A 25,305-nucleotide genomic window follows, 5' to 3' on the forward strand; every position below is an offset into this window, starting at 1 on the left:
ACATACTGTTTTAATAGAATAAGCAATCTTATGCTGTAGCCAGACAGAAACATGCTTGTGATAAAACAATTTCTTTATTTTCTTTTGTGTCGTCACTCTGTAATTCAGGGCTTAAAAGTTAAATTTTGAAGTAAGAACTACGTACATAACATACATAAATATACAGGCAGTATGTAAACTAAGCCAACCACCAACATTAGACATTAGGATGTCCCTGAATGAAACAGCCTTTTTTGCAGTGAGGGAAAATGGGTAGTTAGGCTCTTCCTGACTACTTTCAGGAGTTTGTCTGGATGTGTCACTGACAACTCGACCCACAGGAGGCAAGAGAGATCAGCAGTAGAGAACAAGGCGGCTGTTACTCTACGAACCAGCTGAAAAACATCCAGACTCTAGTGCCATTGCAAACAAACACACACACACACACACATACACACACACACTATACACACCTCTAAAGTGTGGCATTACATATTCCCAAGGACATTCATTTCACATTTAATACGGTGAGCCAACACGCACACACACGGCTGAACAAGCAGATCAATAACCTCAGTGCCATGAATAGCCAGATACACTTGCACTCACATACTCATCACTTCGCACATACACACTATTCTGTAATGCATCTGAATGGACAAGGTCTTATAAATTTAGGCATGATGTAATTCTGATGTAAAGAGAGTCCTTTCAGTCTCTATAGTCACAGCTCCATGAAGTCTCTGTCCAGGTCCATGTAGGCTTCATCAATGTAGGTGGCAATGGCACATTGTGAGCTTCTACCAGAACCCAGCAGCACTGATACTGTCTCCTTCCAGTAGGTGAAGGGAATACAAGAACTCTGTAGAGAAACAGATACAAAAGGTAATGCCTTATGAACTCACATCTGTGACAGAAAGTCTGCGTTTGGTGAATCAAGAGGAGCTCACGTTCTCCAGGCAGGTGCTGTCCTTGTCCTTGTTGAGGTAGTGGTGCTGCCAAAAGCGCAGCAGGTTGTGGAAGTTGTTGAGTAGGCAGCCGGGGTATTTCTCAGCATATTCCTTCTCTCGCAGAGCACTCAGGTAGAAAGGCAACTTCCCCCGCCTCCGCGCCAGCATCAGAACCACCAGACTGGTGTTTAGACAGCTCACATTCTCCTGTGATTGGTCAAAACCACAGCAATAGATTTTAAGGGTCAATGATATTGAATAAAAAATTTAGTTCAAGAATTAGAAATGTAATCTTTGTATTCATGTTGGTTTTAGAAAAAAAACATTTTGTATGACTCAATTACATTTTCTATTACTAGTAATGTAAAGTCAATCTATGTATGCATTGCATTTTTCAGGTATTTCGAACAAATCTATTGATCTAGACAAAAAAATTATTAGTGTAATGTCAGTGACCTTTAAATGATCTCTCACATTTGGATATCTAGCAACAGCATAAATTAGGGGTCGGCAAACCTTTTTGTCATTAAGTGCCATTTTGATTTTTCCTAGTTATTCAGTGCGCCATACGCACACATACATTCACAGAACTCTGCATTAATTAGTACACCTCCTCTGAACAAAGATACGTTCCCATTTCTTAGTGATCATTATTTCAATTCAAGAAAATAGATATTTACACTATTATCAAGAAAAATGGAAATTTATTAAACAGACTTAATAAAAACAGAGAATATGTCATCAATATCTGTAAAATAAGCAAATTAGCCAATTGTGCTTACATGAAAGGTTGCAAAACTGAGTACACCCTTGATTAAATATAACAAATTGAGACAGAACAATGACAGTCACGCATTTTAAGATATGTCAGTGAAAGTTGCTTTCAGTTAAAACAGCTCAGATCATACATGCGTTTTTTTAATTTATTTTTTCCTTTTTCACAGACAAGCTTAAGCCTGGTCTGTAAAACCAGGGGATAATATTCTAGTGCATAGTATTTCCTTTATAACCCTTCTTGGCATTGAGTGTACAAGTTCACAACCAAATTTTCACATCCATTCTGTTTATGATCCACCCCAGGTGCCTAACAGTTTTAAGGTCATAAGTCATTGTCATGTTGAAAACGCGCCTAACAACGCATGGAATGAGGAGAAGGTAGAATCTTTGTTTCCAGTGAATTAATGACACCATTGATTAAGCACAACTCTCTCTCTCACACCTTTAGCATGAGACCAGAATATTGATTGATTTTGTTAATATGGGCTTGGGAAAAGACTAAAAGAGTTTCTTGCGCTTTGTCTACAGTAGGTAGTTCTTGTGTGGACAACAACAGTACATTTTACTTCTGCACATTGCGTGTTACTGAGTGAGATGAATCAGTCACTCCTCTCACAGCTTTTGCCAGCTTTGAAACACTTGCATGTCATTTCTCCTGCTAGTTTCTTAGCAAAAAACACTCGTCACAAAATGAAAGCTGAAAGTGAAGGGAGGAAGTGCATTCTTTTTGAGTTTGTTACTTTTGATATATTTTTACCCTTAAAAACATTGCTTAGGAAATCCTTGTGTGTCTGTCCTCTTTTGTGCAAAGAAATGTCTTCAGACAATTTTCTCCCAAGTGCTTCCATTGTTGTCAGCATTAAGTCTAAGAAGGATTTAACGGGCTAAATAACACTTATAACACTTATTTAAATGTTTTAGTTCAACATCACCTGACCTGTTGATCAACAAATGCCTTTAATTTGCACCAGAAATTTTGATTTAAATTTATTTTGTAACTTTCAGGATGTTTACTCATATTTGCAACAACATTTTATCATTTTGATAAGAAAATCTTATTTTCCTGATAAATATTGACAATTTCTTTGGTAACTGATTCAGCAGACTTTAATATTGGCACTTTACTAATGCCATAGGTTGCCGACCCCTGAAAAAAAATACATTTTACAACTTGCCTGAGTGAGGGTTTGTACATTGATGATGCTGATCAGTCTATATAGGTAGAACAACCTGTTTTCCACTTGAGCCATGTAGGACAAGAGGCGACATTCTGAAAACACTTCAACCACTGAGAAAAAGAGATAAAGAAAACATGTCTCATCTTTCATCCATCTCTCCATTAATCGTTCAATCACTTGAGTCAAACCTTTTATGTCTTCAGTCTGGCTCTCAAAACGGTCCAGAGACAGGACGATACATCGCACCAGCATGTTAGAGTCCACCAGAGAGCTGTTGATCTGAATCAGGAACATCTGAAACTGAGGTGTCGAAAGAAAGATTTGAGATCGACTGAATCACTTTAGTGTGTGTGCCACAAGAAAAATCAAGAAGATCTGACTCTAATCCCACCTTCTCCTCAGTGTTGACATATTTGTTAAATCTTTTGAAGGCATCAATGTTGAACTTCATGAGCTCACCAAGTAGGTCAAAGTAGCTCTGAAGGACATCATGCGACTTACAGCCACTGTCGATTATGCAATATAGAATGTGCTGAAAGAAAAAAATTATGAGACAGCTTAATATTTCCATAACTGTAGACTACCATGTCTTTACTGTCACTTTTGATCAATTTTATGCACCCTGACTGAATACCATTATTAATTTCTTTCAAAAAACAGTAGCATAAAAATGGATTCAACACACATTGTGTTTACCTCTAACAAGCCTCTTCTGAGAAGGAAAACTTGATCGGCATAAGATGGCGTTCCTCTCAGAAAACTCTCCACTGCTCTTGCCTGCCAGAACCTGAAGTGAGTTGTGAAAAAGACATGGAGAAATGTCATGTGACCAGTCAAACTCAAGACACAAGATGTCATGTTGTGGAAGGAAACATTACGAATGCAACTATGGATCTTACCTGAATGAAGAATCAATTGGCTCTTTCTTCATTACAGAGATTAACCGTGTAAGAAGACCTTTTTTACCATCACACACAAGGTTCCTGTAAAACAATTAACAAAAGTTAATGGAAACCAATTCTCAAAACATAAGAAAGCACTGAAGTATATGATATGAAAAGGGTCACCATGCCTGTCTGTGTTATTCAGTGCATCCATTTCAAAGATGTTCGCACTCAGGTAGATCTCACTCAGTTCATTCAGCTCCAGTCCACTTAGAAGAAGGTACTTATTCCTGTGATCAATAGATGGTTTAATATAAGTTGAGTATATGCTAAGAAATGTAGAAATATTGAGTCTAACATTCCCTGTTCCTTGCTTCTAAGTGTTATACTCACTCATGGTGGTCACTGAAGCTCTGCAGCAGCCTGAGGAACTGGATCTTGAAAGAGATCTCCTGATGTGCAGGAGAAAAGAGGTATATTGTCATCCATATCTAAGAGTCATATAAATAAGTCTGAGTAATGAAAGGCTGCTGCTTACTGGACTGCAGTCACAGTTCTGGTTCTGTCGATGTAGGACGTGACCCGATGGCTGCTTCCTCCAGATCAGTTTATCAAACAGGTTATTGAGTCCAGGAATTAACTTGAACTCTGCCAACATTCTGTGAACCTGTGTAACAAGAGTAAAAATATATAAATTCTTTAAAATACACTCAGGGAACTACACTGCGACCAAAATGGTCGCATATGCGACCTTTTGAAATGCCATTGCGACCCTAATTTTTAATGGGTCGCAAATGTATCACCGTTTGATTATTTTTGTACCTACCTAATGTTTTAGGCAATATGCTATGATTTACTATGAGCATTTATTAAAATAGAAATGTGTATTTTAAGAATACGTTTTATAACGCGCTCTGAGCATTCAACACATCAAGTTGGCTTCGCGGATTCGCGCTTGTTTAACTGAGAGAACGAGCAGAGAGAGTGAAAGCCCCAGTCGCGCGCGCGCTCTCTCTCCCTCCCTCGCTCATAATAATGAATTGAGTTGACTGAATATCTTTGAGAATACACGATGGTAAAAGGTCGGAAGACCGAAGTTTTTTTTTTTCTGAACTACCACTGGTTGTGAATTGTGCTAAAATAACGTTGCCTCATCTTCTCTGAAAAGCTTTCCACACATTCAGATGGCATAAACCACTCTTTCAATAAACAAAACAAAAAATCTATCTGGTGATGAAATGTTTTCTGTGTTGAGACAAATCTTGTGCGATGTCCTAAACTGCCTGGATAATCACACAACGTGTGCCGTGGTCCGTTAATGACACGTCCGATTCGCGAACTGACTCCTTTGAACCGATTCACTTTAATGAATGGTTAAAATAACAACTGATCTGTCCAACACTGAACTCAAGAGTCATTCTAGAATGATTCATTCTTTCCAAGTAGAGCTATTCAAGTCATCTGGTGAAATTGTTTTTATATCGCAATATATATCGCAGAAAAATCAAATATCGCAATGTCATTTTTTTACCAATATCGTGCAGCCCTACTGTAAATTCTGTGGGCCTTCAATTGCAGGACTGTCCAAATTTGTAACTGCGTCAAAACAATTCAAACACGAATCATTGAAGCTTCACAATGACATATTATATTTATTTTAATTTTCCTTAAGAGTTCAGAAGTCTGCCCATCTGTGCCAACCATAGCATGGTGAAATCCAAAAGAAATTAATTTAGCACTTTATTGTGTAGGCTACTGTATTTTCTATTGCAGTAAATCTATCCCAACCATTTTTAAAGAAAACAAGAAGGCATGTGTTTTAAAAGATGGAGAGTAAAATAAAAAGCACATCTGTATGCAATACAGTTTCACTATTGGTCATTATTATCCAGAGCGGCTTACTATATAAATAATTTGTGCGACCAAATCATGTTTTGCGCTAGTAACTGAAAAAGTTAGTAGCGCAAGTGCCACCAGTGGAAAATGTTAGTGTAGTTCCCTGACACTCCAGTTCAAACGTTTGGGTTTAAAGGAATTAATACTCTGTTTTGAAAAAAATACCAAAAATAAATAAATGCATTTATAATGGTACAAAAGCATTAAAATTTCAAAGCATTAAAATAAATGCTGTTCCTTTAAACTTTCGATTCACCAAAGAATTGCGGAAAAATACATCCTAGTTTCCACTAAAATATTAAGCCACACAGCTGTTTTCAACATTGATATGTTTCTTGAGCAGCAAATGAGCATATTATAATGATTTCTGAAGATTCACTGAAGACTGGAGTAATGATGCTGAAAATTCAGCTTTGTCATCTCAGGAATAAATTAGTTATTCTAAACAAACCAAAACTGTTGTTTTACTGTATTTTTGATCAAATAAATGCAGCATTGGTGAACATAAGAGACTTAATTCTTACCGACCCCAAACTTTTGAATGGTACTGTGTATGATTTTTTGTAAAACATGACAGGGGATTTGGGATAAACATAAACAGAACGCAATCAATTATGTCGATGCATTGTTCCAGCCCTAAAATCAACCTATTACTCAAGCTTACTAAGTGAAATGTAACATAACATAACATAAACGGGTGGATTGGGATTGGGGGGATTTGTAAAAAAACATAAAAAACCTTGCATCACAATAAGTGGATTGTGATTGTCAAAACAATTGGTAACTAAATATAATTTTATTAAGTTTAGTGACAACACAATGTTTACATGTTATTGCTTGACACAAATTTCACTATTTCAATTCTTGTGATTTGATTCTGATCTTGATTCAATATCGATTCTTTTGGATAAATATTAGGTACAGTACATTAATGTGTTATGTTAATTGTTCTCCAAAAAAAAAAACTCACCTAATGCTGTAAACATACAAAGCCCTGTCAGCTGGTATTATTATTAAAGTTTAAAAATAACATCTCAAATGAAATATGTGTTTTTTTTATAATAATGTTGTAATATTTTAATGATATAGGTAAAAAATATAATAAATATGTAATATAGTTATATTTAGCAAAATACTCCTCTCTATAGCAATTTTTTTAAGTCCACCTAATGTGCTATGGGTCATTAAATGGCTTTCCTGAGGTAAATGTAACGTTACGTGACATAGTTCTCCAGCTGTTTTATGGACCTCTTTCAGCGGTTGAAAAACACTGATCGATCGATTTTATTACATTTTGGTAAGTTGAACTGTATCTTTTAAATTACCTATTGATCATTCATGTTTATTTACTATTAACTAGTAGTAAAGAGTAACAGATGATCGGTTCACGTGCCGCTTGAACTGAGATCTGTCAGCGATCTGTCACGTCACATTTACAAGCACCAAAACGGTTTATTGTTTGGATTTCGTAATTAAATTGAGAAAATGTGAGAGCTGAGAATTTGTTTCATATCAATAGTAACCTTCTCTGTCTTGTCTGTCGTTGTCAGTGTCCTCTTTTGAAAATTTGCTTCGCTATTTTTCTCTGCGTGAGAAAATGGATGTGTGGCGTGAGAGCGTGTAAAAAGTGAATATTGCGTGAGTCTCACGGTGAATTTGTGAGTTGGCAGCCCTGCAGATTCAGTTTGTAAATGTATTGGCGGGTGTGCTTGTGCTGCCATGGTCTTGTTCATTTGGCATGTTGTTTGTTCGGAACTACGGGAGCCAAGAGGAGAGCGTCGGCGGATGTTAAAGAGAAAAACGATTTTCATTCAAACAAGTCAACGTAAACTACACATTCGAGTAAATCGATAAAATCGATTTATCGCCCAGCCCTAGCTCATTCCATGTCAAATTGATCATATTAATATTCACAGTCACTTCAATCCCATTACATTACCTGATTTCGCTGTCTGCCCATAAGCATCACACACAGCACATAGAGAACCTCCACTTTGTACATGATCTCGTGCACAATCTTCATAGATTGGGGCAGCCTGTGTCTGAGCGGACTGGAGGACAGGGAGCTCTCATCAGATGACTCTGAAAGACAGCCAGCCAGAGTGGATGAGACCAGGTAACAGGAAAGGATGGAGAGGTATCACAGCTAATATAAATAACAGAGCAAGAAAGAGAAGAGGATCTCACCTGTACTGCTCTGCTCCGCTTCCTCAATTGCTAACTGCATGAGAGCATCCAGCACCAGTGCGTTGTCAAGCCAACTATGCCAGTCTTCCAGCTCCAGCCGGGCAGAAGCACCCGCCGCCTCTGTAACTTTTCGTGTTGCGAGCCTACAAAGGCGCTCAATAAAGCCTGGTATATTCAGCAGAGCCACTGCAGACAGATCAGAGCAAGTGTGTGACCACATGACACAATAGAACGTATATTATTATTTTATGGATTAACTGCAGTTGTGTTTTCTAACCCTGGTTGCTCTCCGCACGTGATGTGCACGTGCTGGTCTTTTGGTGGGTACTGCGGGCCAGGAGAGTGTGTTTGTCATCTACACCAACGTCTGGCTCTGATATGGTGACCGAGAGGATACGACAGAAGTTGGCCAGCTGCTGCTGGTTGAAGCTCTGGACCAGACTAGCCAAGTTGGGAATTTTCTCCAGCTGAATGATTTCCTAAGGTTAAAATAGAAAATAAAATTATTTACTACACTGCTAAGAGAAATAGAACATTTCTGAACATCATACAAAATACACTTTTAATCTACATGTATTTTAAAATGTCGTTTATTAATGTGATGGCAAAGCTGAATTTTCAGCATCACTACTGCAGTCTTCACTGCAACATGATCCTTCAGAAATTATTCTAATATGTTGATTTGCTGCTCAAGAAACATTTAATATTATCATCATCAATATTGAAAACAGTTGTGCTGCTTAATATATTTTTAAAGGAAACCATGATATAAAATTGTATCAGGATTCTTTGATGAATAGAAAGTTCAAAAGAACTGCATTTATTTTAAATAGAAATCTTTTGTGACATTGCAAATGTCTTTACTGTCACTTTTGATCAATTTAATGCATCCTTGCTGAATAAATAATTAAAAATATATAATTATAAATAATTCCTAAAATTTTTGACCAACTCCAAACTTTTAAACAGTAGTGTATATGCATTTGTTTTTACCTTTCTGACATTCAGAATGTCCTCAATAAGAGTGGCAGTTGGTAAGAAAACCTTTTTGTTGGACATGAGAGTGAACAGGAACATGACGAAATCTTCCCTCGCTGCAAGGCTTTTTGTAACACCCTCTGTCTGACAGACCAAAGAAGAGGCTGTTACTCACAAGGAAACAAGTGAAATAATTCATAATTATTATTTCTATCCTTTCAGAGTCATGTTTTTTTTAATATACTTACACATATACAGCAGTTGTACAGTCCGCTTAGACAGTCCTTGATGAGATCATCGCTCACTAAAAATAATAAAGCCAACCTTTAATTAAATTGAAAAACATCAAACACTCTCTCTTTCCTAAAAAATAGTAAGAAGATAATAATAAGAAGAGTGGAAATGATGAAGCTTGGATTTAATATTTAAATACGCTTACGTATGGGTAGATCTCCTTGTACTGTGAGTGTTGGCCGCATCAGAATCTCTACAAATAGCTGTAGACAAATGACAAAAGCATACTGAGTAACTAACAAATCTGTACACTGTGATTACCAGTATGATAATTACGGTAACAGACTGGTTCCTTTTAAATTCAAATATTATGATTCCATGTAGTTAAGTGCTGGTTGTAAGATTTTCTCAAGAGTGCAGTGTCTGCTGTCTTTTCCACACCACAAAAGCAAAATAAGAAGACAAAGCCAAGAACATGCAACCAAGGTTATTTTCGTAAACTAAAACTGAAACTAAGACTAAAACTATTGTAGAAAAAACATTTTCGTAAACTGAAATAAAATAGAAATTTCAACATAAATGAAAAACTAAAACTAAACGAAAATAACAACAGTTGAAAAACTAACTAAATAAAATAATAATTAGGCAAAAATAAATAATCGTTAATAAGCTCTCATCCTGTACCGGAAAATCACGTTTTTTTCCCCCACTGCGCTACTTTATTTTTCAATGTATGACCGTTGCGCTCAAGTCTTTTGCAGCATCACGTGCATGACACGACGCTCTAAAAACGCGGCATTCAAATTAAAATAAGTAACATTTTTGCATCTTCAAAGCAAACCTCTTTCTGTGTGAACCAGCTCTAAGAAGCAGAAATGGCCAAATAAGTATTTTCACCTTATGCAAATAGAGCTGTACCTTAATTACCTTAAGTAAGATAACCATCTCATGTGAATCTAAACAAAATACCACACATATTAGACAAGATACCACACTGAGCAGAAAACGGAAAAAAACAAATAGCATGTCTATCCCACAAATAGAAGTACATTAGTCAGAGCAGAAGTATACTAAATGTCTGGTCTGAATAGAATACACGAATATGAGTATATGATATTAAAAGATGCAATAGACAAAAAGCATTAATGGATCAATACAAGAGTAATGTTTGAAAGGATTAATAGTAAATAACAATAAAAGAATGACATACATGAATTTTTTTCTTTTTCTTATACGCCACATTTAACAAGATTTCATCCCATCTAATGATTATATATGAATGAATAATTTTCACTTTTAAGTTGCATTTGTTCGGTTCTTTGTTCAATCTCAAAGAATTATTTTATTTTTATTATTGAGGTTTGCACAAGAGTTATCTGTAAACTGCAAACATTAAACTTAGCTGAAATGTCTTTAACTGGAAGTGTTCTGTTAACTCTGCTAAACTATAATTACTAAAAGTAACACTGAAACTAAATATATAAAAAATTAAATAGAAATGTGTTTCAAAATTAAAAACTAAAACTAACAAAACTATTAATGAAACTAACTAAAATTAAACTGAAATTTATAGGAAATTTGAAACTGATATTCAAATAAAACCTGCAAAAATGCAAAACTATAATAACCTTCCATCCAACACAGCGCTCGATAAGACTCTTCTTGTGAGCATCAATGTCATCATAAAATGATCAAGCATTACAATATTTTACTGACGGATGAAAATAGAGCATAACAGAACATTTAATGATGGAATGACAGTGAAAGTAAATCAAAGTGACATCATTTGAAGCACAACCTCTGCCTTGCTTATTTAGCTGCATTTATTCATGTGATGTCAAAGCTGAATTTTCAGCATCATTACACCAGTCTTCAGTGTCACATGATCCTTCAGAAATGATTCTAATATGATGATTTGGTGCTTAATAAACATTTTTATTATAAATGCTGAAAATTATGGAAGCTTGTTTCTGCCACGGAATTAACAAAATACAAAAGGAAATAGCGACTATTTCCCAATTCTGATAAAGTCAAACTCACAATTCTGAGAACTAACTCACAATTGTCAGATATAAAAACATTTATATTATACAGGTGCTGGTCATATAATTAGAATATCATCAAAAAGTTGATTTATTTCAGTAATTCCATTCAAAAAGTGAAATTTGGATATTATATTCATTCATTACACACAGACTGATATATTTCAAGTGTTCATTCCTTTTAATTGTGATTATAACTGACATCTAATGAAAACCCTAAAATCAGTATCTCAGAAAATTAGAATATTGTGAAAAGGTTCAATATTAAAGACATCTGGCGCCACACTCTAATCAGCTAATTAACTCAAAACACCGGCAAAGGCCTTTAAATGGTCTCTCAGTCTAGTTCTGTAGGCTACACAATCATGGGGAAGACGACCATTGACATCTTGCACAAGGAGGGCAAGACACAAAAGGTCATTGCTAGAGAGGCTGGCTGTTCACAGAGCTCTGTGTCCAAGCACATTGATAGAGAGGCGAAGGGAAGGAAAAGATGTGGTAGAAAAAGTGTACAAGCAAAAGGGATAACCGCAACCTGGAGAGGATTGTGAAACAAAACGCACTCAAAAATGTGGGGGAGATTCACAAAGAGTGGACTGCAGCTGGAGTCAGTGCTTCAAGAACCACCACACACAGACGTATGCAAGACATGGGTTTCAGCTGTCGCATTCCTTGTGTCAAGCCACTCTTGAACAAGACACAGCGTCAGAAGCGTCTCGACAAAGACGCTAAAGACAAAAAGGACAGGACCACTGCTGAGTGGTCCAAAGTTATGTTCTTTGATGAAAGTAAATTTTGCATTTCCTTTGGAAATCAAGGTCCCAGAGTCTGGAGGAAGAGAGGAGAGGCACAGAATCCACGTTGCTTGAAGTCCAGTGTAAAGTTTCCACAGTCAGTGATGGTTTGGGGTGCCATGTCATCTGCTGGTGTTGGTCCACTGTGTTTTCTGAGGTCCAAGGTCAACGCAGCCGTCTACCAGGAAGTTTTAGAGCACTTCATGCTTCCTGCTGCTGACCAACTTTATGGAGATGCAGAATTCATTTTCCAACAGGACTTGGCACCTGCACACAGTGCCAAAGCTACCAGTACCTGGTTTAAGGACCATGGTATCCCTGTTCTTAATTGGCCAGCAAACTCGCCTGAACTTAACCCTATAGAAAATGTATGGGGTATTGTGAAGAGGAAGATGCGATACGCCAGACCCAACAATGCAGAAGAGCTGAAGGCAACTATCAGAGCAACCTGGGCTCTCATAACACCTGAGCAGTGCCACAGACTGATCGACTCGTTGCCACACCGCATTGCTGCAGTAATTCAGGCAAAAGGAGCCCAAACTAAGTATTGAGGGCTGTACATGCTCATACTTTTCATGTTCATACTTTTCAGTTGGCCAACATTTCTAAAAATCCTTTTTTTGTATTGGTCTTAAGTAATATTCTAATTTTCGGAGATACTGAATTTGGGATTTTCATTAGTTGTCAGTTTTAATCATCACAATTAAATGAAATAAACATTTGAAATATATCAGTCTGTGTGTAATGAATGAATATAATATCCAAGTTTCACTTTTTGAATGGAATTACTGAAATAAATCAACTTTTTGATGATATTCTAACTATATGACCAGCACCTGTAAATGTTTATACTGTCTTTACTGTCAGTTTACTGCTCTATGTGAATACATGTATTATTATTTTAATAGAATCGCACTAACCCCAAACTTTTGCAAAGTAGTCTAACTTCTTAGGGGCTCTAGCTTAAGAACTATTGAAAACTAGAAACTACATAAGATGAATAATAATAGCCATTACCATGAATGCCTTCAAAATGAATAGAATTTAACTTATCTTGAACAAGATTAGTCAGGCATTATATTTAATTGCAAGAAACTCACATCAACTCCTGCAAACAGGTCAAACGTATATGTATTGGGTGAAACCGACTCCTGTGGTGTTTTACGCTCCTCTGTGACAAATGACATGGCCTCCATAGACAGCAATGACGACAGCTCCTGCACAATCACAAAATAACTCCATTAACATCTGATCACAAATTATATGAATGGGTTTCAGGCGAGGCATTTTCTATGAATGGACGACATTTTGATTACCATGACCATGCTGTCAATCTTGGTGAGATCACTGTTAGGATGGCTGCTCTCATGAAGTCTCCTCAATAACACTGGTATTCCCTGCCATTGAGCTCTCTTATCTCTCTCCTCCAGCAAAACCGCAGGAATCTTCATTCGACAACACAAACACAACACTGCTCAAGCACTATAAATACATTTCAAATATATTAATTTTTTGCTCCCATTGTTATCAGACTATTTTAGCACTAAACACATTTAGCAAGCAATGAAAATACATAAAACATCAGTACTTTATCAAATAGTTCAATCATAAACTAATCATGTTTGCTAAGTTGAAAAGCAGGAAGAGAATCACTAAATCAGTTTTTTTAAATAAAAAATCCTACAACTACACATTTGTCATCCACCCTACTCAAATCGTTTGTCGGATTATCGCTCTCAATGAAATGCAATATATGACTTTTTGAGAACTAACGTTATTTTAGATTGAGGGGTCTTCAGGCCCTCGTATGTAACGTTAAACAGTGTCTAAGACACGTTTCTGGGGCAGTTTGGACCTTTAAATAACTTAAAATCTCACCTGAGACCCTCTAGTCAACCCAACACCTGTGATTTGGCCTTGTTGTATTTTATTAAAAATGTTTTTGCATGAATTTCCTCTGCTTGTTTGGGTCCGTGAACACCCATAGCGTATTGTCGCCATTGCTGTTTCGCTGACGTTGAGAAGTTTCCACGAAACCACCGGGGATGATAGAGTTGAGACTGCATTCTACTGGACTGGAGTGGTAACTACAACCAGCAACTGAACCACCCACCAACTGAATTACTGCGGTAAATGCCGTGCGGACAATTTGACGTTGCTGCCCATTAGTGAGACTTTATTTTTAAACATTATTAAAATCATATAAGATCGTATATTCTTTGTCTTTTGGAAAGGCATTTCATGCAAATGTGATCAACCTCATCCTTTAATTGGCTAACTTGGCACATATTCATAAACACCCCTTCTTTGAGAAAGAAAAACACCAAGAATTCGATATTTCTTGATGCTGGTCTGCTGCACTCCATTACACACCACTCTGATGTTCTAGAATGGCGAAAAGTCTAAAAAGTAAAATATTTAGGCTGGTTTGCCTTAGCGCACGAAATGTTTGAGATATGGCCAATCAAATCAAAGGCGAGTGCGAACTCCGACCTATTTTTTACAGTCTAGACTCCAACACTGCAATTAAGCTATATGGGGAGGCTGCAGAACTGGAGCCGGTAGATATACGGCCCTGGCAGTTTTATGCATAGATTACGCATATAAGAAATTTACCCTTTAAAGGGATAGTTCACCCAAAAATTAAAATTCTGTCAGTTTTTACCATTTACTCACCCTCATGTTGTTCAAACCCCGTAAGACTCAGATTTCATCAAAAAATATCTTAATTCGTGTTCCGAAGATGAACGAAGGTCTTACGGGGTTGGAACAACTTGAAGGTGAGTATACTGACAGAATTTTCATTTTTGGGTGAACTATCCCTTTAATGCATTGCGTTCAATACAATGGACAGATGTATATTCAGTAATGGAAATATTGTATTGTATTTTTTGTGTCAATGCATTTGTAACACTTGTAGAAATAATATAGATATAAAGATATTATAACATATATAAATATTAGGGTTTATTTTTTTCCTTGGTCCACCCCACCTACATTTACTGCACACAACAGGACAAATAAACACTAGGGTTCCTGTAGTTTACTCCATTTAGGTGGCTTTCCCATAACTCCATCGCATGGGCAATGATGAATGAAACCCACTCACATAATCGACATCATCAAAGGAGATTAAAGTTATGATAGACGCCCATAGGAACTCAGCGCACACCCTCTGAGATGATAAACGACTGTAAGGAAAGAGAGACGTGTGCCCATGCTCATGCATTTCCTGAACACACAAGGAGGATCAGATGGGACTGTGTGCAGGACAACAGAACTAACCCAACAGCAAGGAAATGGGCGTTTCTGAAGTTGACCCCAAAAAATCCTCCAATTTACTGGAGCTGAAAAGGGAGGAGAGAAACAGCAGACCTGAATAAACACTGAAAGAGTCAATACATCGTATATTTATCCACTGCTGGATTTGGATCTCATTTGGTGAGTTTACTTCTATTTGATCTGCTTTTATTGTTTATAGTGTGAAATAATAATAAAAAACTTATTAAAAACACAAACCATAAAATATAACTTAAGATACTTAACAACTTCAAACTCTGCTGTGAATATGAAAGGATTTTAACAAGAGAATGAATCTGCTTGAACATCATTTTATTAGTCAGAAGTCTACAAAACCGTTTTAGTTTTTCTTTATGTAAAAATTCTCTGAGAATGATTGAAGACTGGTTATGAGAACATAACTTATCCCGAGGCTGTTCTTCTTTAGCTTTGACCTGAAGAAAAGCAGTGTGTCTCAAGACTTAGAAAAGTCTGAAAGAATGCCTTCATTTCTCAGCCTTGGACTTAAGCCATAATTAGTTTACTTAGTATTTTTACTTCCTGCCCTTTTCCCTGTCTAGGTTTTGGCAAAAGCAGAAAAACCTGAGGCTAAACGTACAATTATGCAGTTGTGTCTTGAACCCTTGACTTAATATCAAATATCAAACAATAGTATTTTATTTATTATATTATAATGTTTTTATTACATAATTTATTTTATTATAAAAAATATAAAAGAACACTAACTGTATAATAAATATAGTTTTGAAAATAAAATATTTTAAAACGTTTTAAATGTGAAATAGGTGTCCTGATTTACAACACAGAAATGCACAGATGAGAACGTTTCAGATGTTGACAGGTGCTGTTTATCACCATGGCGTCCCTTCTGATGTTTGTCACGCTGCTTCATCTCATCACACTGGCCGTTCTCTTTATCGCCACCATGGAGAAGGTAAGTATATGAAGCACTTCATCCCCATAAATCAGAATAATGTGCATTCATCTAAAAACATTAATGCATATTTATGATTCAGTCCTGGTGGGTTTGGCAAGGCACAGAAAACTCAGACCTGTGGTACAACTGCCGATTTGACAATGAAACCGAGGCGTGGTTTTGTGCAACATCACAAGAGACTGGTAAAATAACACATTTGAGCACTTAAATGATTTTGAAATATGGGGATTTATTGCGATAAGCGTCACCAAACAGAGGTTCAAAGCTGCCTAGAATAGTCTCCATGTTTTGTTTCCACCAGAGTGGCTTCAAGCTGTCCAGGTTCTGATGGTCCTGTCCGTGGTTTTCTCCTCCATTTCATTCCTGATATTTCTGGGACAACTCTTCACCATGTCTAAAGGAGGACTCTTTTACCTCACCGGCATCTGCCAGGCATTTGCCGGTGTGTTCTTTGAATTAATTTGCTTTATTACCCAAGGTTTACGTCTTCAACCCAAAATACATAAACACTCGTTTCAGTTGCTCTCAAGTCGAGAAAAAACAAAAAAAAATTCTGACCTTTTCTGTCTCCTTTCAGGCCTCAACGCCTTCACTGCTGTGCTCATTTACACCCTGCACAATAAAGAAATCCTTCAGGACTCTCGGGAGTTGAGCTCAGGACACTTTGGCTACTGCTTTTTCTTGGCGTGGGCTTGTGTACCTTTGCTCCTGTGCAGTGGAATCATGTACATCCATCTGCGCAAAAGGGAATAGCAACGAGTCTCCTAAAAAAAGACAAGCCATGCGAAGAATGTTTGCTGTTGACACACTCCACTGAGTGATTATATACTTCATGATATCTCTACGCAACAAACAAGACATTTATTTTTCGCTTATTTTGACCGTATGTAGTCGCACATAAATATACACAGCTGAAATATAGCCGCACAGCCCATGCCGAAAATTAGCTCAACTTAGTTAACTCTTAAAAGGCAACCATGACTAATATATCCGATTAGCTGAATTATAGCTAAATTAATAATAAAATGGGCCATATAACGTAATCTCATTTAATACTGGAGGCATACTTGTATACATTATAGTGGAATCCATATGCTAAAATGTAAAGATGTATTTTTATAAATAAATTCAATTAAGTCAAGAATGTATGATTTCAATTTCATTACTGTGCTAAATGCGAAAATATTCTTCACAAATACACAGCAAGCCGGTGGACTCCACAGACCTTGGGAGTGCATGACAAACTCATGACTCCAGTTTCTGAACTAATAGCTTCCATCACGCATCTAGCATGATCTTACGTCAAACTAAGCTTTCAAAAACAATTGCTTCTTGACATGGGGGGATGGGGGGGGGCAGTTCCTAGGGCATCAGCACCTGGTGGTCCCATACTCTGAAACACTCCAAAAAAAAAGAAAAAAAAAGAGAAAGCGCTCTCCAATGCCAGACAAAGGGGTTTAATATCAGCTTCACCACAGCTCACAATCACGCAATACGTCCAGATTTATAGTCAGTTTCTGCATAGAATACAAGGCCGCTGATTTGTTTACCAGCAGCAGTGTCCGAAACTGAACTTGGCTCTTAACCAATTATCAGGCAAAATTAATATTTTAAAAAAACTCAATAATATAGCATGACAACCTAAATAACAAAAAATCCTCAAATCTGAAAAAAGAAAGATTGTTTTGTAAAAATAAACATTTTGATAATTGACAGTTGAGGTTGATTTTGGAGATCAGTGTCACTGTATGGGTTTTTTAAGGCTACTTTATTCTTAATGACAGTTCTGAGAAATGCTAAGAGAAGAATCACAGAACAAGAAATCAAACTGAGGAGGTGGTAAAGCAGAAGCAGCATATAGCTGCAAGATAGACATCGAGGTAAAAGAATGTCAAAACTCTTCACTCTTCAGCTCTTTTTAATCAATCTGAGATGTTCAACAGTTATTCTAAAATCATAAAACTTGTTAGATCTTCGCTTCGGTTTCTCTCTCCTTTCCTTTAACTACATCACAGTGTGATTGCTTCCCCATTCATCTCCATTCTGCTTAACCAGAAACACCCACCACCCTCAAAACTGTCACAGGGGAATAACATATCACTAAAGAAAAAAAAAAGTAAGTAATTAGAAGTCCTTTCAGTCCAGGAATCTCCAACTCAAGAGTGCTTTAATAAAGCCAGGCCAGCGGATGGCGCTGTCACTTTATCCGCTGCACAATGACGGCATTCAGCAGGTTGGCTTCCTTCAGCGTCTGGCTCTCGTCCGTCAGCTCCTTGTTGGGGAAGGTCGTCATGAGAACAAACTCAGTGGCGGCTAAAGCTGGACGAGCACTCGCCACAAACTGACGCACATCAGACACCCTGAGATGGAGAAAGATGAAACAGTCAAGTCAGTCATGAGGAAGATTTTTCACTATATTCAAAGCATTTTTATAACACTTTTACCTATGGGTGTGGTTGAATTTCTGCACCAGCCGGCCTCCATCGGCCAGTCTGATCTGGATGCTGGTGACAGGTTGAGAGCTGTCCACACTGATGGAAGCACTAGCCTCAGCTTCACTGCTAGACTGGTCCAGCGGGTTGCTCTGGAGCGACACCAACTCTGGAGTGGCGCTGAGGGACGACAGTGTAGAATGAGGACAGTTCAGCCACATTCAATTATATAACATCTAATGATCAAGTGTTATCAAGTAGAACCACAATGTACAATGAATTGATAGAGCTCCAAAGTGCCCATCAAACTAAACAATTCATGATTTATTAGGGCTGCGCGATTAATCGAAGCAAAACAAAATTGTAATATGGCTTAGTGTGATAATCAAATCACAAAGATTGTCATCAAAAGAGAAGCGTTACGGTGTCCCATTAGTTTACTGCCAAAATAAAAGCTTGATTGTTTAAAATTTAGACATTTTTAATTTTACAGTTGTACGATAAATTTACACCTTAAAAGTTTTAGTTGCGTAGCTGTCAATGTAGGGACAGAAAGCTCCCAGATTTATTCAAAAATATCTTCTTTTGCGTTATGAAGATGATCGAATGTCTTACGGATTTGAAACGGCATTATTTTATTAACAATAATAATTAATATTATTACTATAGTCATATTGATATATTTGCTAAATTTTGGGGCCAAAATGTGCCGCCCTTACAAACAACCACAGCAAACCGGGACTCTTTTTTCTTCTCAGAAAAAAAATCTCTTTCTTCACGCTAGAAGTCTTATCTTATGTCATCGTGGAAGTTGCTATAGAGGACTACTCTACTTTTCTAATTATTGCTAATGAAAGTAACCTCTTAATTTAAGAAAAATATGTCAAATGAAAAAAGGCTGTCCTCCAATGTTTCAATCAGTCAATAAGTATATATGTCCAACGAGACATTAGCCAATAGAGCCGCACAATTAATTATTAAAAGATCACAAACTCGATTCAAACATCCCCGCAATCATGACAACAGTTGACTATGATTCGTCAATGTCTATTAAACCTTTGGCAAGTATGAACACAACGAACATTAAAATCTGCATTGGTGCTGCCGCTGACCCAGAGAAAGCAGTTGTCATGTATACAAGGTTATTTTCGTAAACGAAAACTGAAACTAAGACTAAAACTATTGGTCAAAAAACATTTTCTTAAACTGAAATAAAATTAAAAATTCATAATAAATGAAAGACTAAAACTAAACGAAACTAACAACAGTTACTGAAAAACTAACTGAAATAAAATAATAATTAGCAAAAATAAATAATTGTTTTCATAATTAATAAGCTCTTTACTTTGGCGGAAAATCTGACCTGTGGCTGTTTAAGGAAATGCCTGATATGGCGCTTGGCTTCACACGTGAAGAAGTTGCTGAGGCGATTAACCGCTGTCTCTCTGTGATGTGCTCAATGAGGGACCGTAACGTAGAACAAATGGCTAGTTCTAAGCGCTGTTCATAAAGAATGCGTCTGTTGCAGTGGAATGGGAAATAACACAACGTAATAAAGGCCAATTTATACTTCTGCGTAGGACCTACGCCGGAGCCTCTACGCTATAGACTACGCTTTGGTTTTCATTTATACTTCTGCGTCGTTGTCCGCGTTGACACGCAAATACACATGCAGAGGGAGCATGTGAAACCCGAGGGAGGGGTTCTAGCAGGCCAATCACAGCGCTTGCGTCCGCGTAGAATTGACGCGTTGTTACATTTTTGGAGAGGTGCACGTCAGGGTACGCCGAAGGGTACGAGCGCTACGCACAGCCTACGGTGTAGCTACGGCGTGAGTTCGACGCAGAAGTATAAATTGGGCTAGGGTTAGGACTTCTTTTAACTTGAGCGCAGCATTTTTAGAATGCCGTTTCATTTGCGAGACGCGGGTGCAACAGCAAAACAAGTCCGTCAAGCACAAAAAAAACTTTATTTTAGACTACTAGGCTAAAGTAGGCTACTGTATGTTTCAGATGTCATGTTTTCATGAAGGTTGACAGGGTGAAAGGTGCATTAATATTATTATCCACGTTAAGACATTTCCCCGCAATGTATGGAATACCAGGACACGACACACACACACACACAAGTGCGCGCATACAAGCATACAAACACACACACACACACACACACACACACACACACACACACACACACACACACACACACACACAGGGGGTACCAGTGGTCACTCTGCTACATTTACAGCTGAAAAAAGTAAACTAGTCATGTTTAAAAAGATTTCATCTTTAATATGTATTAGTTTGTCTGATTTTTTCACCGTTTTTTCTTGTATACTTTTAAGTTTATTTGCCATTTATACCATTTATTTGGTGCTTTGTTCAATCTCAAACCATTATTTTATTTATATTATCAAGATGTCAAGATGTACAAGAGTTAACTGTAATCTGGGAAAACATTAAACTTTGCTGAAATTAAGCGTCTCGCTTTGGTCTACACTGGAAGTGTTTTGTTTGTTCTGCTAAACTATAATTACTAAAACTAAAACTGAAACTAAATAGAAATGTCTTTGCAAAATAAAAACTAAACTAAAACTAACAAAACCATTAATGAAACTAACTAAAACTAAACTGAAATTTAAAGCAAAATTGAAAACGATATATTAAAATAAAAAGTAATTTAAAAAAGCAAAATTCATAGTTCGGATATAAACACTGATGTCTACGGAAGTGATCGAAATAGAGTAAATCACCTTTTGAAAATAATAACACTTCAAATATAAAGTGACCGTTCAAATATTTATTTGTCATTCATTCAGAAGATTTGTTAAAGATATTTTTTTATAGACAATAGACGGATTAACCTTTTCTTCAGAACCTCTAGTAAATTACATTTTTAGTTTAGTTGTCCATTTAGAACTGTGGGAGAATTATGATCTCATATTTAAAATCATGATTCTCAATTTATCCAGAACCGAGCAGCTCTACAGATGTGTTTCAGCATTAGAAACAGTGCAATTAAGTAATTAAGCCACCTTCAGCTCAGTGAAAGGAAATCAGAAGAGAAGAAAGAGTTTTCCAACCTGCCGAGTTTCTGTCCTTCTCCAGTAAAGGCCTTGAAAGCAAGCTTGGGTTTGGAAAAGTCTTCATCCCGATGGTCCTCCATGTCTAGGTTTACCTGACCACCTCGGAAACGCTGTCTCAATTCCAGAGGAATCTCCCTGAGTGAGTCAGCAAGTAACAAAGAGATTTAGTGGATCATCTAGTCCAATTTGACAACCAGTTAGAAGAGGACTATCTAATAGTGTTCAACCAATAAGGATTTTCAATGCTAATGTCAAGAGGGTCCAACATGAAACTAAATGCATTTAATGGAAAATGTTGGATGCTTTTGGAAGTGACTTGAGGGGGAACATTAACCTCTGCTAATCAGCTAAACTTCTGTAAACGTCTGCCAAACATCCATGAATTAATTTAGAGCTCACCCTCTGCGAATAGACTCCAAGAAGAGAGCGTTCCCGGGATCACTGTAGTTCCTAAGCTCTCCATCATCAAGACTAAAGCCAGCCTTCCAGAGCTTCAGCACCACATGCACCTGTTGGTACAGCACAAATCACTGTAGCAGATCTGTCTCTACATCTGAATGACTTCAGCGGGCACAGGCTAGGTGACTCACATCTTGTGAACTGCCAGGCTGTCTCCGAGCTCCTGCAACATAAGTAGACTCCTCCTCTGGTGCTGCACCCAATCGATAACCACCACCTATAAACGGCTGTAGAATGAGCAGACAGAAAGGAAACATAAGCACATCAAAATCACATGAGACATAAGTATAAATATATATATATTTATATGCAATAAGCAAATTATCTTTAAAATACAGTAAAGTTTACTCTGTGGAAGAACTACCTTGGACTTGCTGGATTCTCCAAGTCCTTTGCCTGCTTTGTCAACAGGAACCGCCCCATGCTCCTTAGCTCCTTTAAACAAGTCCTCAACCACCTCATTTGGGCTCTTCTTTTTGGGAGGGCCAACAATCTGCTGCCCACTGCGTTCTGAGCCCCCGGCAAAGAACCTGCAGGAGGAGAGGTCTGATGTTACTCAAAAAAAGGAGCATTAAATATGTGTAAACATGATATTAATCGCATGTAAAGGCAGAAGTGAAAGTATTTATGTCTTTATCTGGCTATTAGAGATGGAATAAAAGTGTGACTGAGAAAACATCCTCTTACAGAGTATATGGGTAGTTGACATGCCAAGCAGTGACAGCAGTGTCTTGGAGGGTGACGCTATATTTTATTTAAAGGCCCACTGAAGTGCCTTGTAAAGCGCAGCGTTATTCATTGTGTTAACATATGAAACAGGAAGAGTCCACTGAAACAGGAAGACGGAAGGACATTGATTCTAGACGCTTTAGATTGTAGAGAGCATTTGATTTGACATAAAAATCTGATGAGAAGCTGAAGTGCTGTGTAACCGTCCAACCGAGTATGGAGTGTCACATTTTGATGTCATCAAAATCATTAATCCATATTGGCGGAAGACTGTGCGTTTTCAATGCTTATATCTTCTAAATGCACATTTTGTCATTTTTTTGGAGCACATAGATGGAGCTTATAGATAACAGTAAGGCTAATATGTTCATACTAAAACCCCAAAAAATTCAACTGATTTCATGGGGACTTTAACAAAATTTATAAACAATATGTCTAACTGTGGTATAATTATTAAACATGCATTTTTTTAATCACTTATTGATTTTTTCCCCCCACTTTTAATATATGTCACCACAGGGCCATAGGAACGAACAGCAAAAAGCAAAAACGGAGAAAGACCTAAAAGACAGTGTTTCCTTTATGCAATCATTTCCCTTTAAGTAACTTGTCTTGTGAATACAAAAGAGTTCATGTTCGTGTTAAAGTCACGAAATGCGGTCATCTTTTCTTCCCTATTGTGACGTATATCCGAGTGAAACAGCTTCTCGAATGAGAATGAAAAATGTGGGGGTGAAATTTGATTTTGTCCACTGCAAATTGATTGGATCATTGTCCAATTTTGCTAATTGCTGGGATATCATCTGTGAGGGGTTGCTGGAAGGGAGGGATTATTGTCTAGCCCTCACTCCTGTGCACGTCATCAGAGAAGGCAAGTAAATGTTTTTAAAAGATTACGAGGGCATATGATTTAAAAATGTATTGACATTAATCCACAATAATATAAACCCCAATATTAAGAAATGTCCATTTTTAGCTGCTATTAACTGTACAAGATATTGATACCTCTGGCCTTCTTCATCACCACTCTCATCTTCATCCTCATGCATCAGATCTCTAAAGGATGTCACTCTGTGTTCACTGAAATCAGAAGAGATTACATTAAACACAACACACCTGATATTATGACTTTAACCATATAGCTGATACTGTATAATAGAGAAGCTCAAACAGTTTGTAGGTTGACCTGTGTTACCTTGGCCCTGTGGATCGAGTGACAGGGCCAGTTTCTGGCTGAGGGAGGGTCGCAATATCATCATCTCCTCCATCTTCAAAGAAATTAGCTAGAGCAAGCTGAAGGGACAGAGGAGAGAGAGCTGTCACTTCATTTCACAGAAAGACACGCTGTTGGTCAATTACAGACAGAAAACACAACAATTTTTGCTTTCAGTAATTAGATACATCAGATTAATTATATTAACGACTCCAAAACATCACAATTTAATATATTTCAGGACGAATAATAACTATAAACCACGAATGTAAACATTAGTATAATTTGAACAAGCTAAAGCTGCTAGCTTATGGATGGATTTCTATGTAAAATAGACCGGCACGCACGGTTTAAAAACATTATCCACTTCAAGGCAATACTGATTACAAAATCCTGAAGTGTGAATCACATCATGTGTGATTAACGACTTAAATCAGTGTAAGATACTTCTGTTGATTATAATGAAGAGTGACTTGCACATTTCGTTAGCCGGTTATAGATTTCACTGGCTGCCAGTGAGCGGAGGTTTAAGTCTGTTGAATTCTTAGCTGCAGAGCTTGTGCTTCACAGCACAATATTTCAGTAAAAAGGTGATCAGTGTGACCCTGACCTGTAGGTCCCAGCCGGCTGACTCAAGGAAGAAACGGGCCCTCTCTTCATCAACATCAGTAACAGCGATGAACCCCCTCACTGCTTCTTCCCGCTCCGCCATTTTGATGTGTCACGCTATGGAAAGATCCGAAAGGAAACAGGGGAAACGAAAGCTTAGTTCCGCTGTTTGGGAGCAAACGTTTAGAGTTAATTTTTCTTGTTTTCAATTCCCTCTCTTTCCATTACATCGATATTAATGTTGGCAAGTTTCTTAAAATTTTTTATTTAAGGTTTATAATCACCCTCAAAAAAAGAAAATCTAACAAATATTGATTCGCACATTTTTATGTAGGCTATATGGTCTATAAGGTGGCATAATTTTATATATATATTAAAAATATATAGTGCAGTTATTACTACAAGCACACGTGGAGAATTGAGAATTTAAAGATGCAGTAAGTCGCAATCATATGGTCGCAATCCCTTTCATAACATTTGTATCAACCAGCAGATGGCAATACAGTCCATTCTATTTGTCACCTTATTTCTCATCTCTACTACGCAGTAATTTTTTAGGCCCACATCAAGTATGTTTTGTTATATTAGAAACAAATTATATATTTTAAATTTTTAACTATGGAAATTATATTAGTTAGTTTT

General features: G+C 37.2%; 3 protein-coding genes across 4 annotated transcripts; 1 reads left to right on the top strand and 2 right to left on the bottom strand.

Moving 5' to 3' along the window:
• Positions 1-55: 55 nt before the first annotated feature.
• Positions 56-13,971, bottom strand: trpc4apb (transient receptor potential cation channel, subfamily C, member 4 associated protein b). The gene is made up of 19 exons (XM_077214363.1): positions 13,778-13,971; positions 13,216-13,344; positions 13,000-13,116; positions 9,269-9,326; positions 9,078-9,133; positions 8,845-8,973; positions 8,129-8,330; positions 7,852-8,037; positions 7,604-7,746; positions 4,307-4,435; positions 4,162-4,220; positions 3,957-4,058; positions 3,784-3,867; positions 3,581-3,671; positions 3,276-3,416; positions 3,073-3,184; positions 2,882-2,994; positions 930-1,136; positions 56-841 (listed from the first exon to the last, which is right to left on the bottom strand). The coding sequence occupies exons 1-19, from the start codon at positions 13,898-13,900 to the stop codon at positions 704-706; spliced, it is 2,319 nt and encodes a 772-aa protein (XP_077070478.1). The 5' UTR covers positions 13,901-13,971; the 3' UTR covers positions 56-703.
• A 1,162-nt stretch (positions 13,972-15,133) lies between these two features.
• On the top strand, positions 15,134-17,277 carry emp3b (epithelial membrane protein 3b (MAM blood group)). Of its 2 annotated transcripts, none has more exons than XM_077214367.1 (5): positions 15,134-15,340; positions 16,041-16,133; positions 16,216-16,318; positions 16,438-16,578; positions 16,714-17,277. In XM_077214367.1, the coding sequence occupies exons 2-5, from the start codon at positions 16,056-16,058 to the stop codon at positions 16,887-16,889; spliced, it is 498 nt and encodes a 165-aa protein (XP_077070482.1). In that variant the 5' UTR covers positions 15,134-15,340; positions 16,041-16,055; the 3' UTR covers positions 16,890-17,277. The 2 variants fall into 2 exon arrangements, with proteins under 2 accessions (XP_077070482.1, XP_077070481.1); XM_077214366.1 differs by having other exon boundaries at positions 15,214-15,340; positions 16,216-16,315; positions 16,435-16,578; positions 16,714-17,028.
• A 300-nt stretch (positions 17,278-17,577) lies between these two features.
• Positions 17,578-24,815, bottom strand: nsfl1c (NSFL1 (p97) cofactor (p47)). Its single transcript, XM_077214365.1, has 9 exons — positions 24,665-24,815; positions 24,037-24,134; positions 23,847-23,921; positions 22,477-22,642; positions 22,244-22,339; positions 22,053-22,162; positions 21,651-21,788; positions 18,581-18,748; positions 17,578-18,496 (listed from the first exon to the last, which is right to left on the bottom strand). The coding sequence occupies exons 1-9, from the start codon at positions 24,764-24,766 to the stop codon at positions 18,334-18,336; spliced, it is 1,116 nt and encodes a 371-aa protein (XP_077070480.1). The 5' UTR covers positions 24,767-24,815; the 3' UTR covers positions 17,578-18,333.
• Between the last annotated feature and the right edge of the window lie 490 nt (positions 24,816-25,305).

This window comes from Siphateles boraxobius, unplaced genomic scaffold (genome assembly GCF_051911475.1).
Source record: "Siphateles boraxobius isolate OS27281-9 unplaced genomic scaffold, OSU_SipBor_1 68, whole genome shotgun sequence".
Lineage (NCBI taxonomy): Eukaryota > Metazoa > Chordata > Actinopteri > Cypriniformes > Leuciscidae > Siphateles > Siphateles boraxobius.

Bases quoted from the DNA above. Each gene is read 5' to 3' on its own strand.
- trpc4apb (XM_077214363.1), bottom strand. From the start codon at position 13,900: ATGGCGACAATACGCTATGGGTGTTCACGGACCCAAACAAGCAGAGGA. The intron at 3,672-3,783 runs GTAAGATCCATA...AACTCACTTCAG, and splicing joins CCAATTGATTCTTCATTCAG to GTTCTGGCAGGCAAGAGCAG. The intron at 3,185-3,275 runs GTGGGATTAGAG...TCGACACCTCAG, and splicing joins ATGTCAACACTGAGGAGAAG to TTTCAGATGTTCCTGATTCA.
- nsfl1c (XM_077214365.1), bottom strand. From the start codon at position 24,766: ATGGCGGAGCGGGAAGAAGCAGTGAGGGGGTTCATCGCTGTTACTGAT. The intron at 23,922-24,036 runs GTAACACAGGTC...TTCTGATTTCAG, and splicing joins ACTCGATCCACAGGGCCAAG to TGAACACAGAGTGACATCCT. The intron at 21,789-22,052 runs GTGAGCTCTAAA...TGACTCACTCAG, and splicing joins TTGGAGTCTATTCGCAGAGG to GGAGATTCCTCTGGAATTGA.
- emp3b (XM_077214367.1), top strand. From the start codon at position 16,056: ATGGCGTCCCTTCTGATGTTTGTCACGCTGCTTCATCTCATCACACTG. The intron at 16,319-16,437 runs GTAAAATAACAC...TGTTTCCACCAG, and splicing joins TGCAACATCACAAGAGACTG to AGTGGCTTCAAGCTGTCCAG. The intron at 16,579-16,713 runs GTGTGTTCTTTG...GTCTCCTTTCAG, and splicing joins CATCTGCCAGGCATTTGCCG to GCCTCAACGCCTTCACTGCT.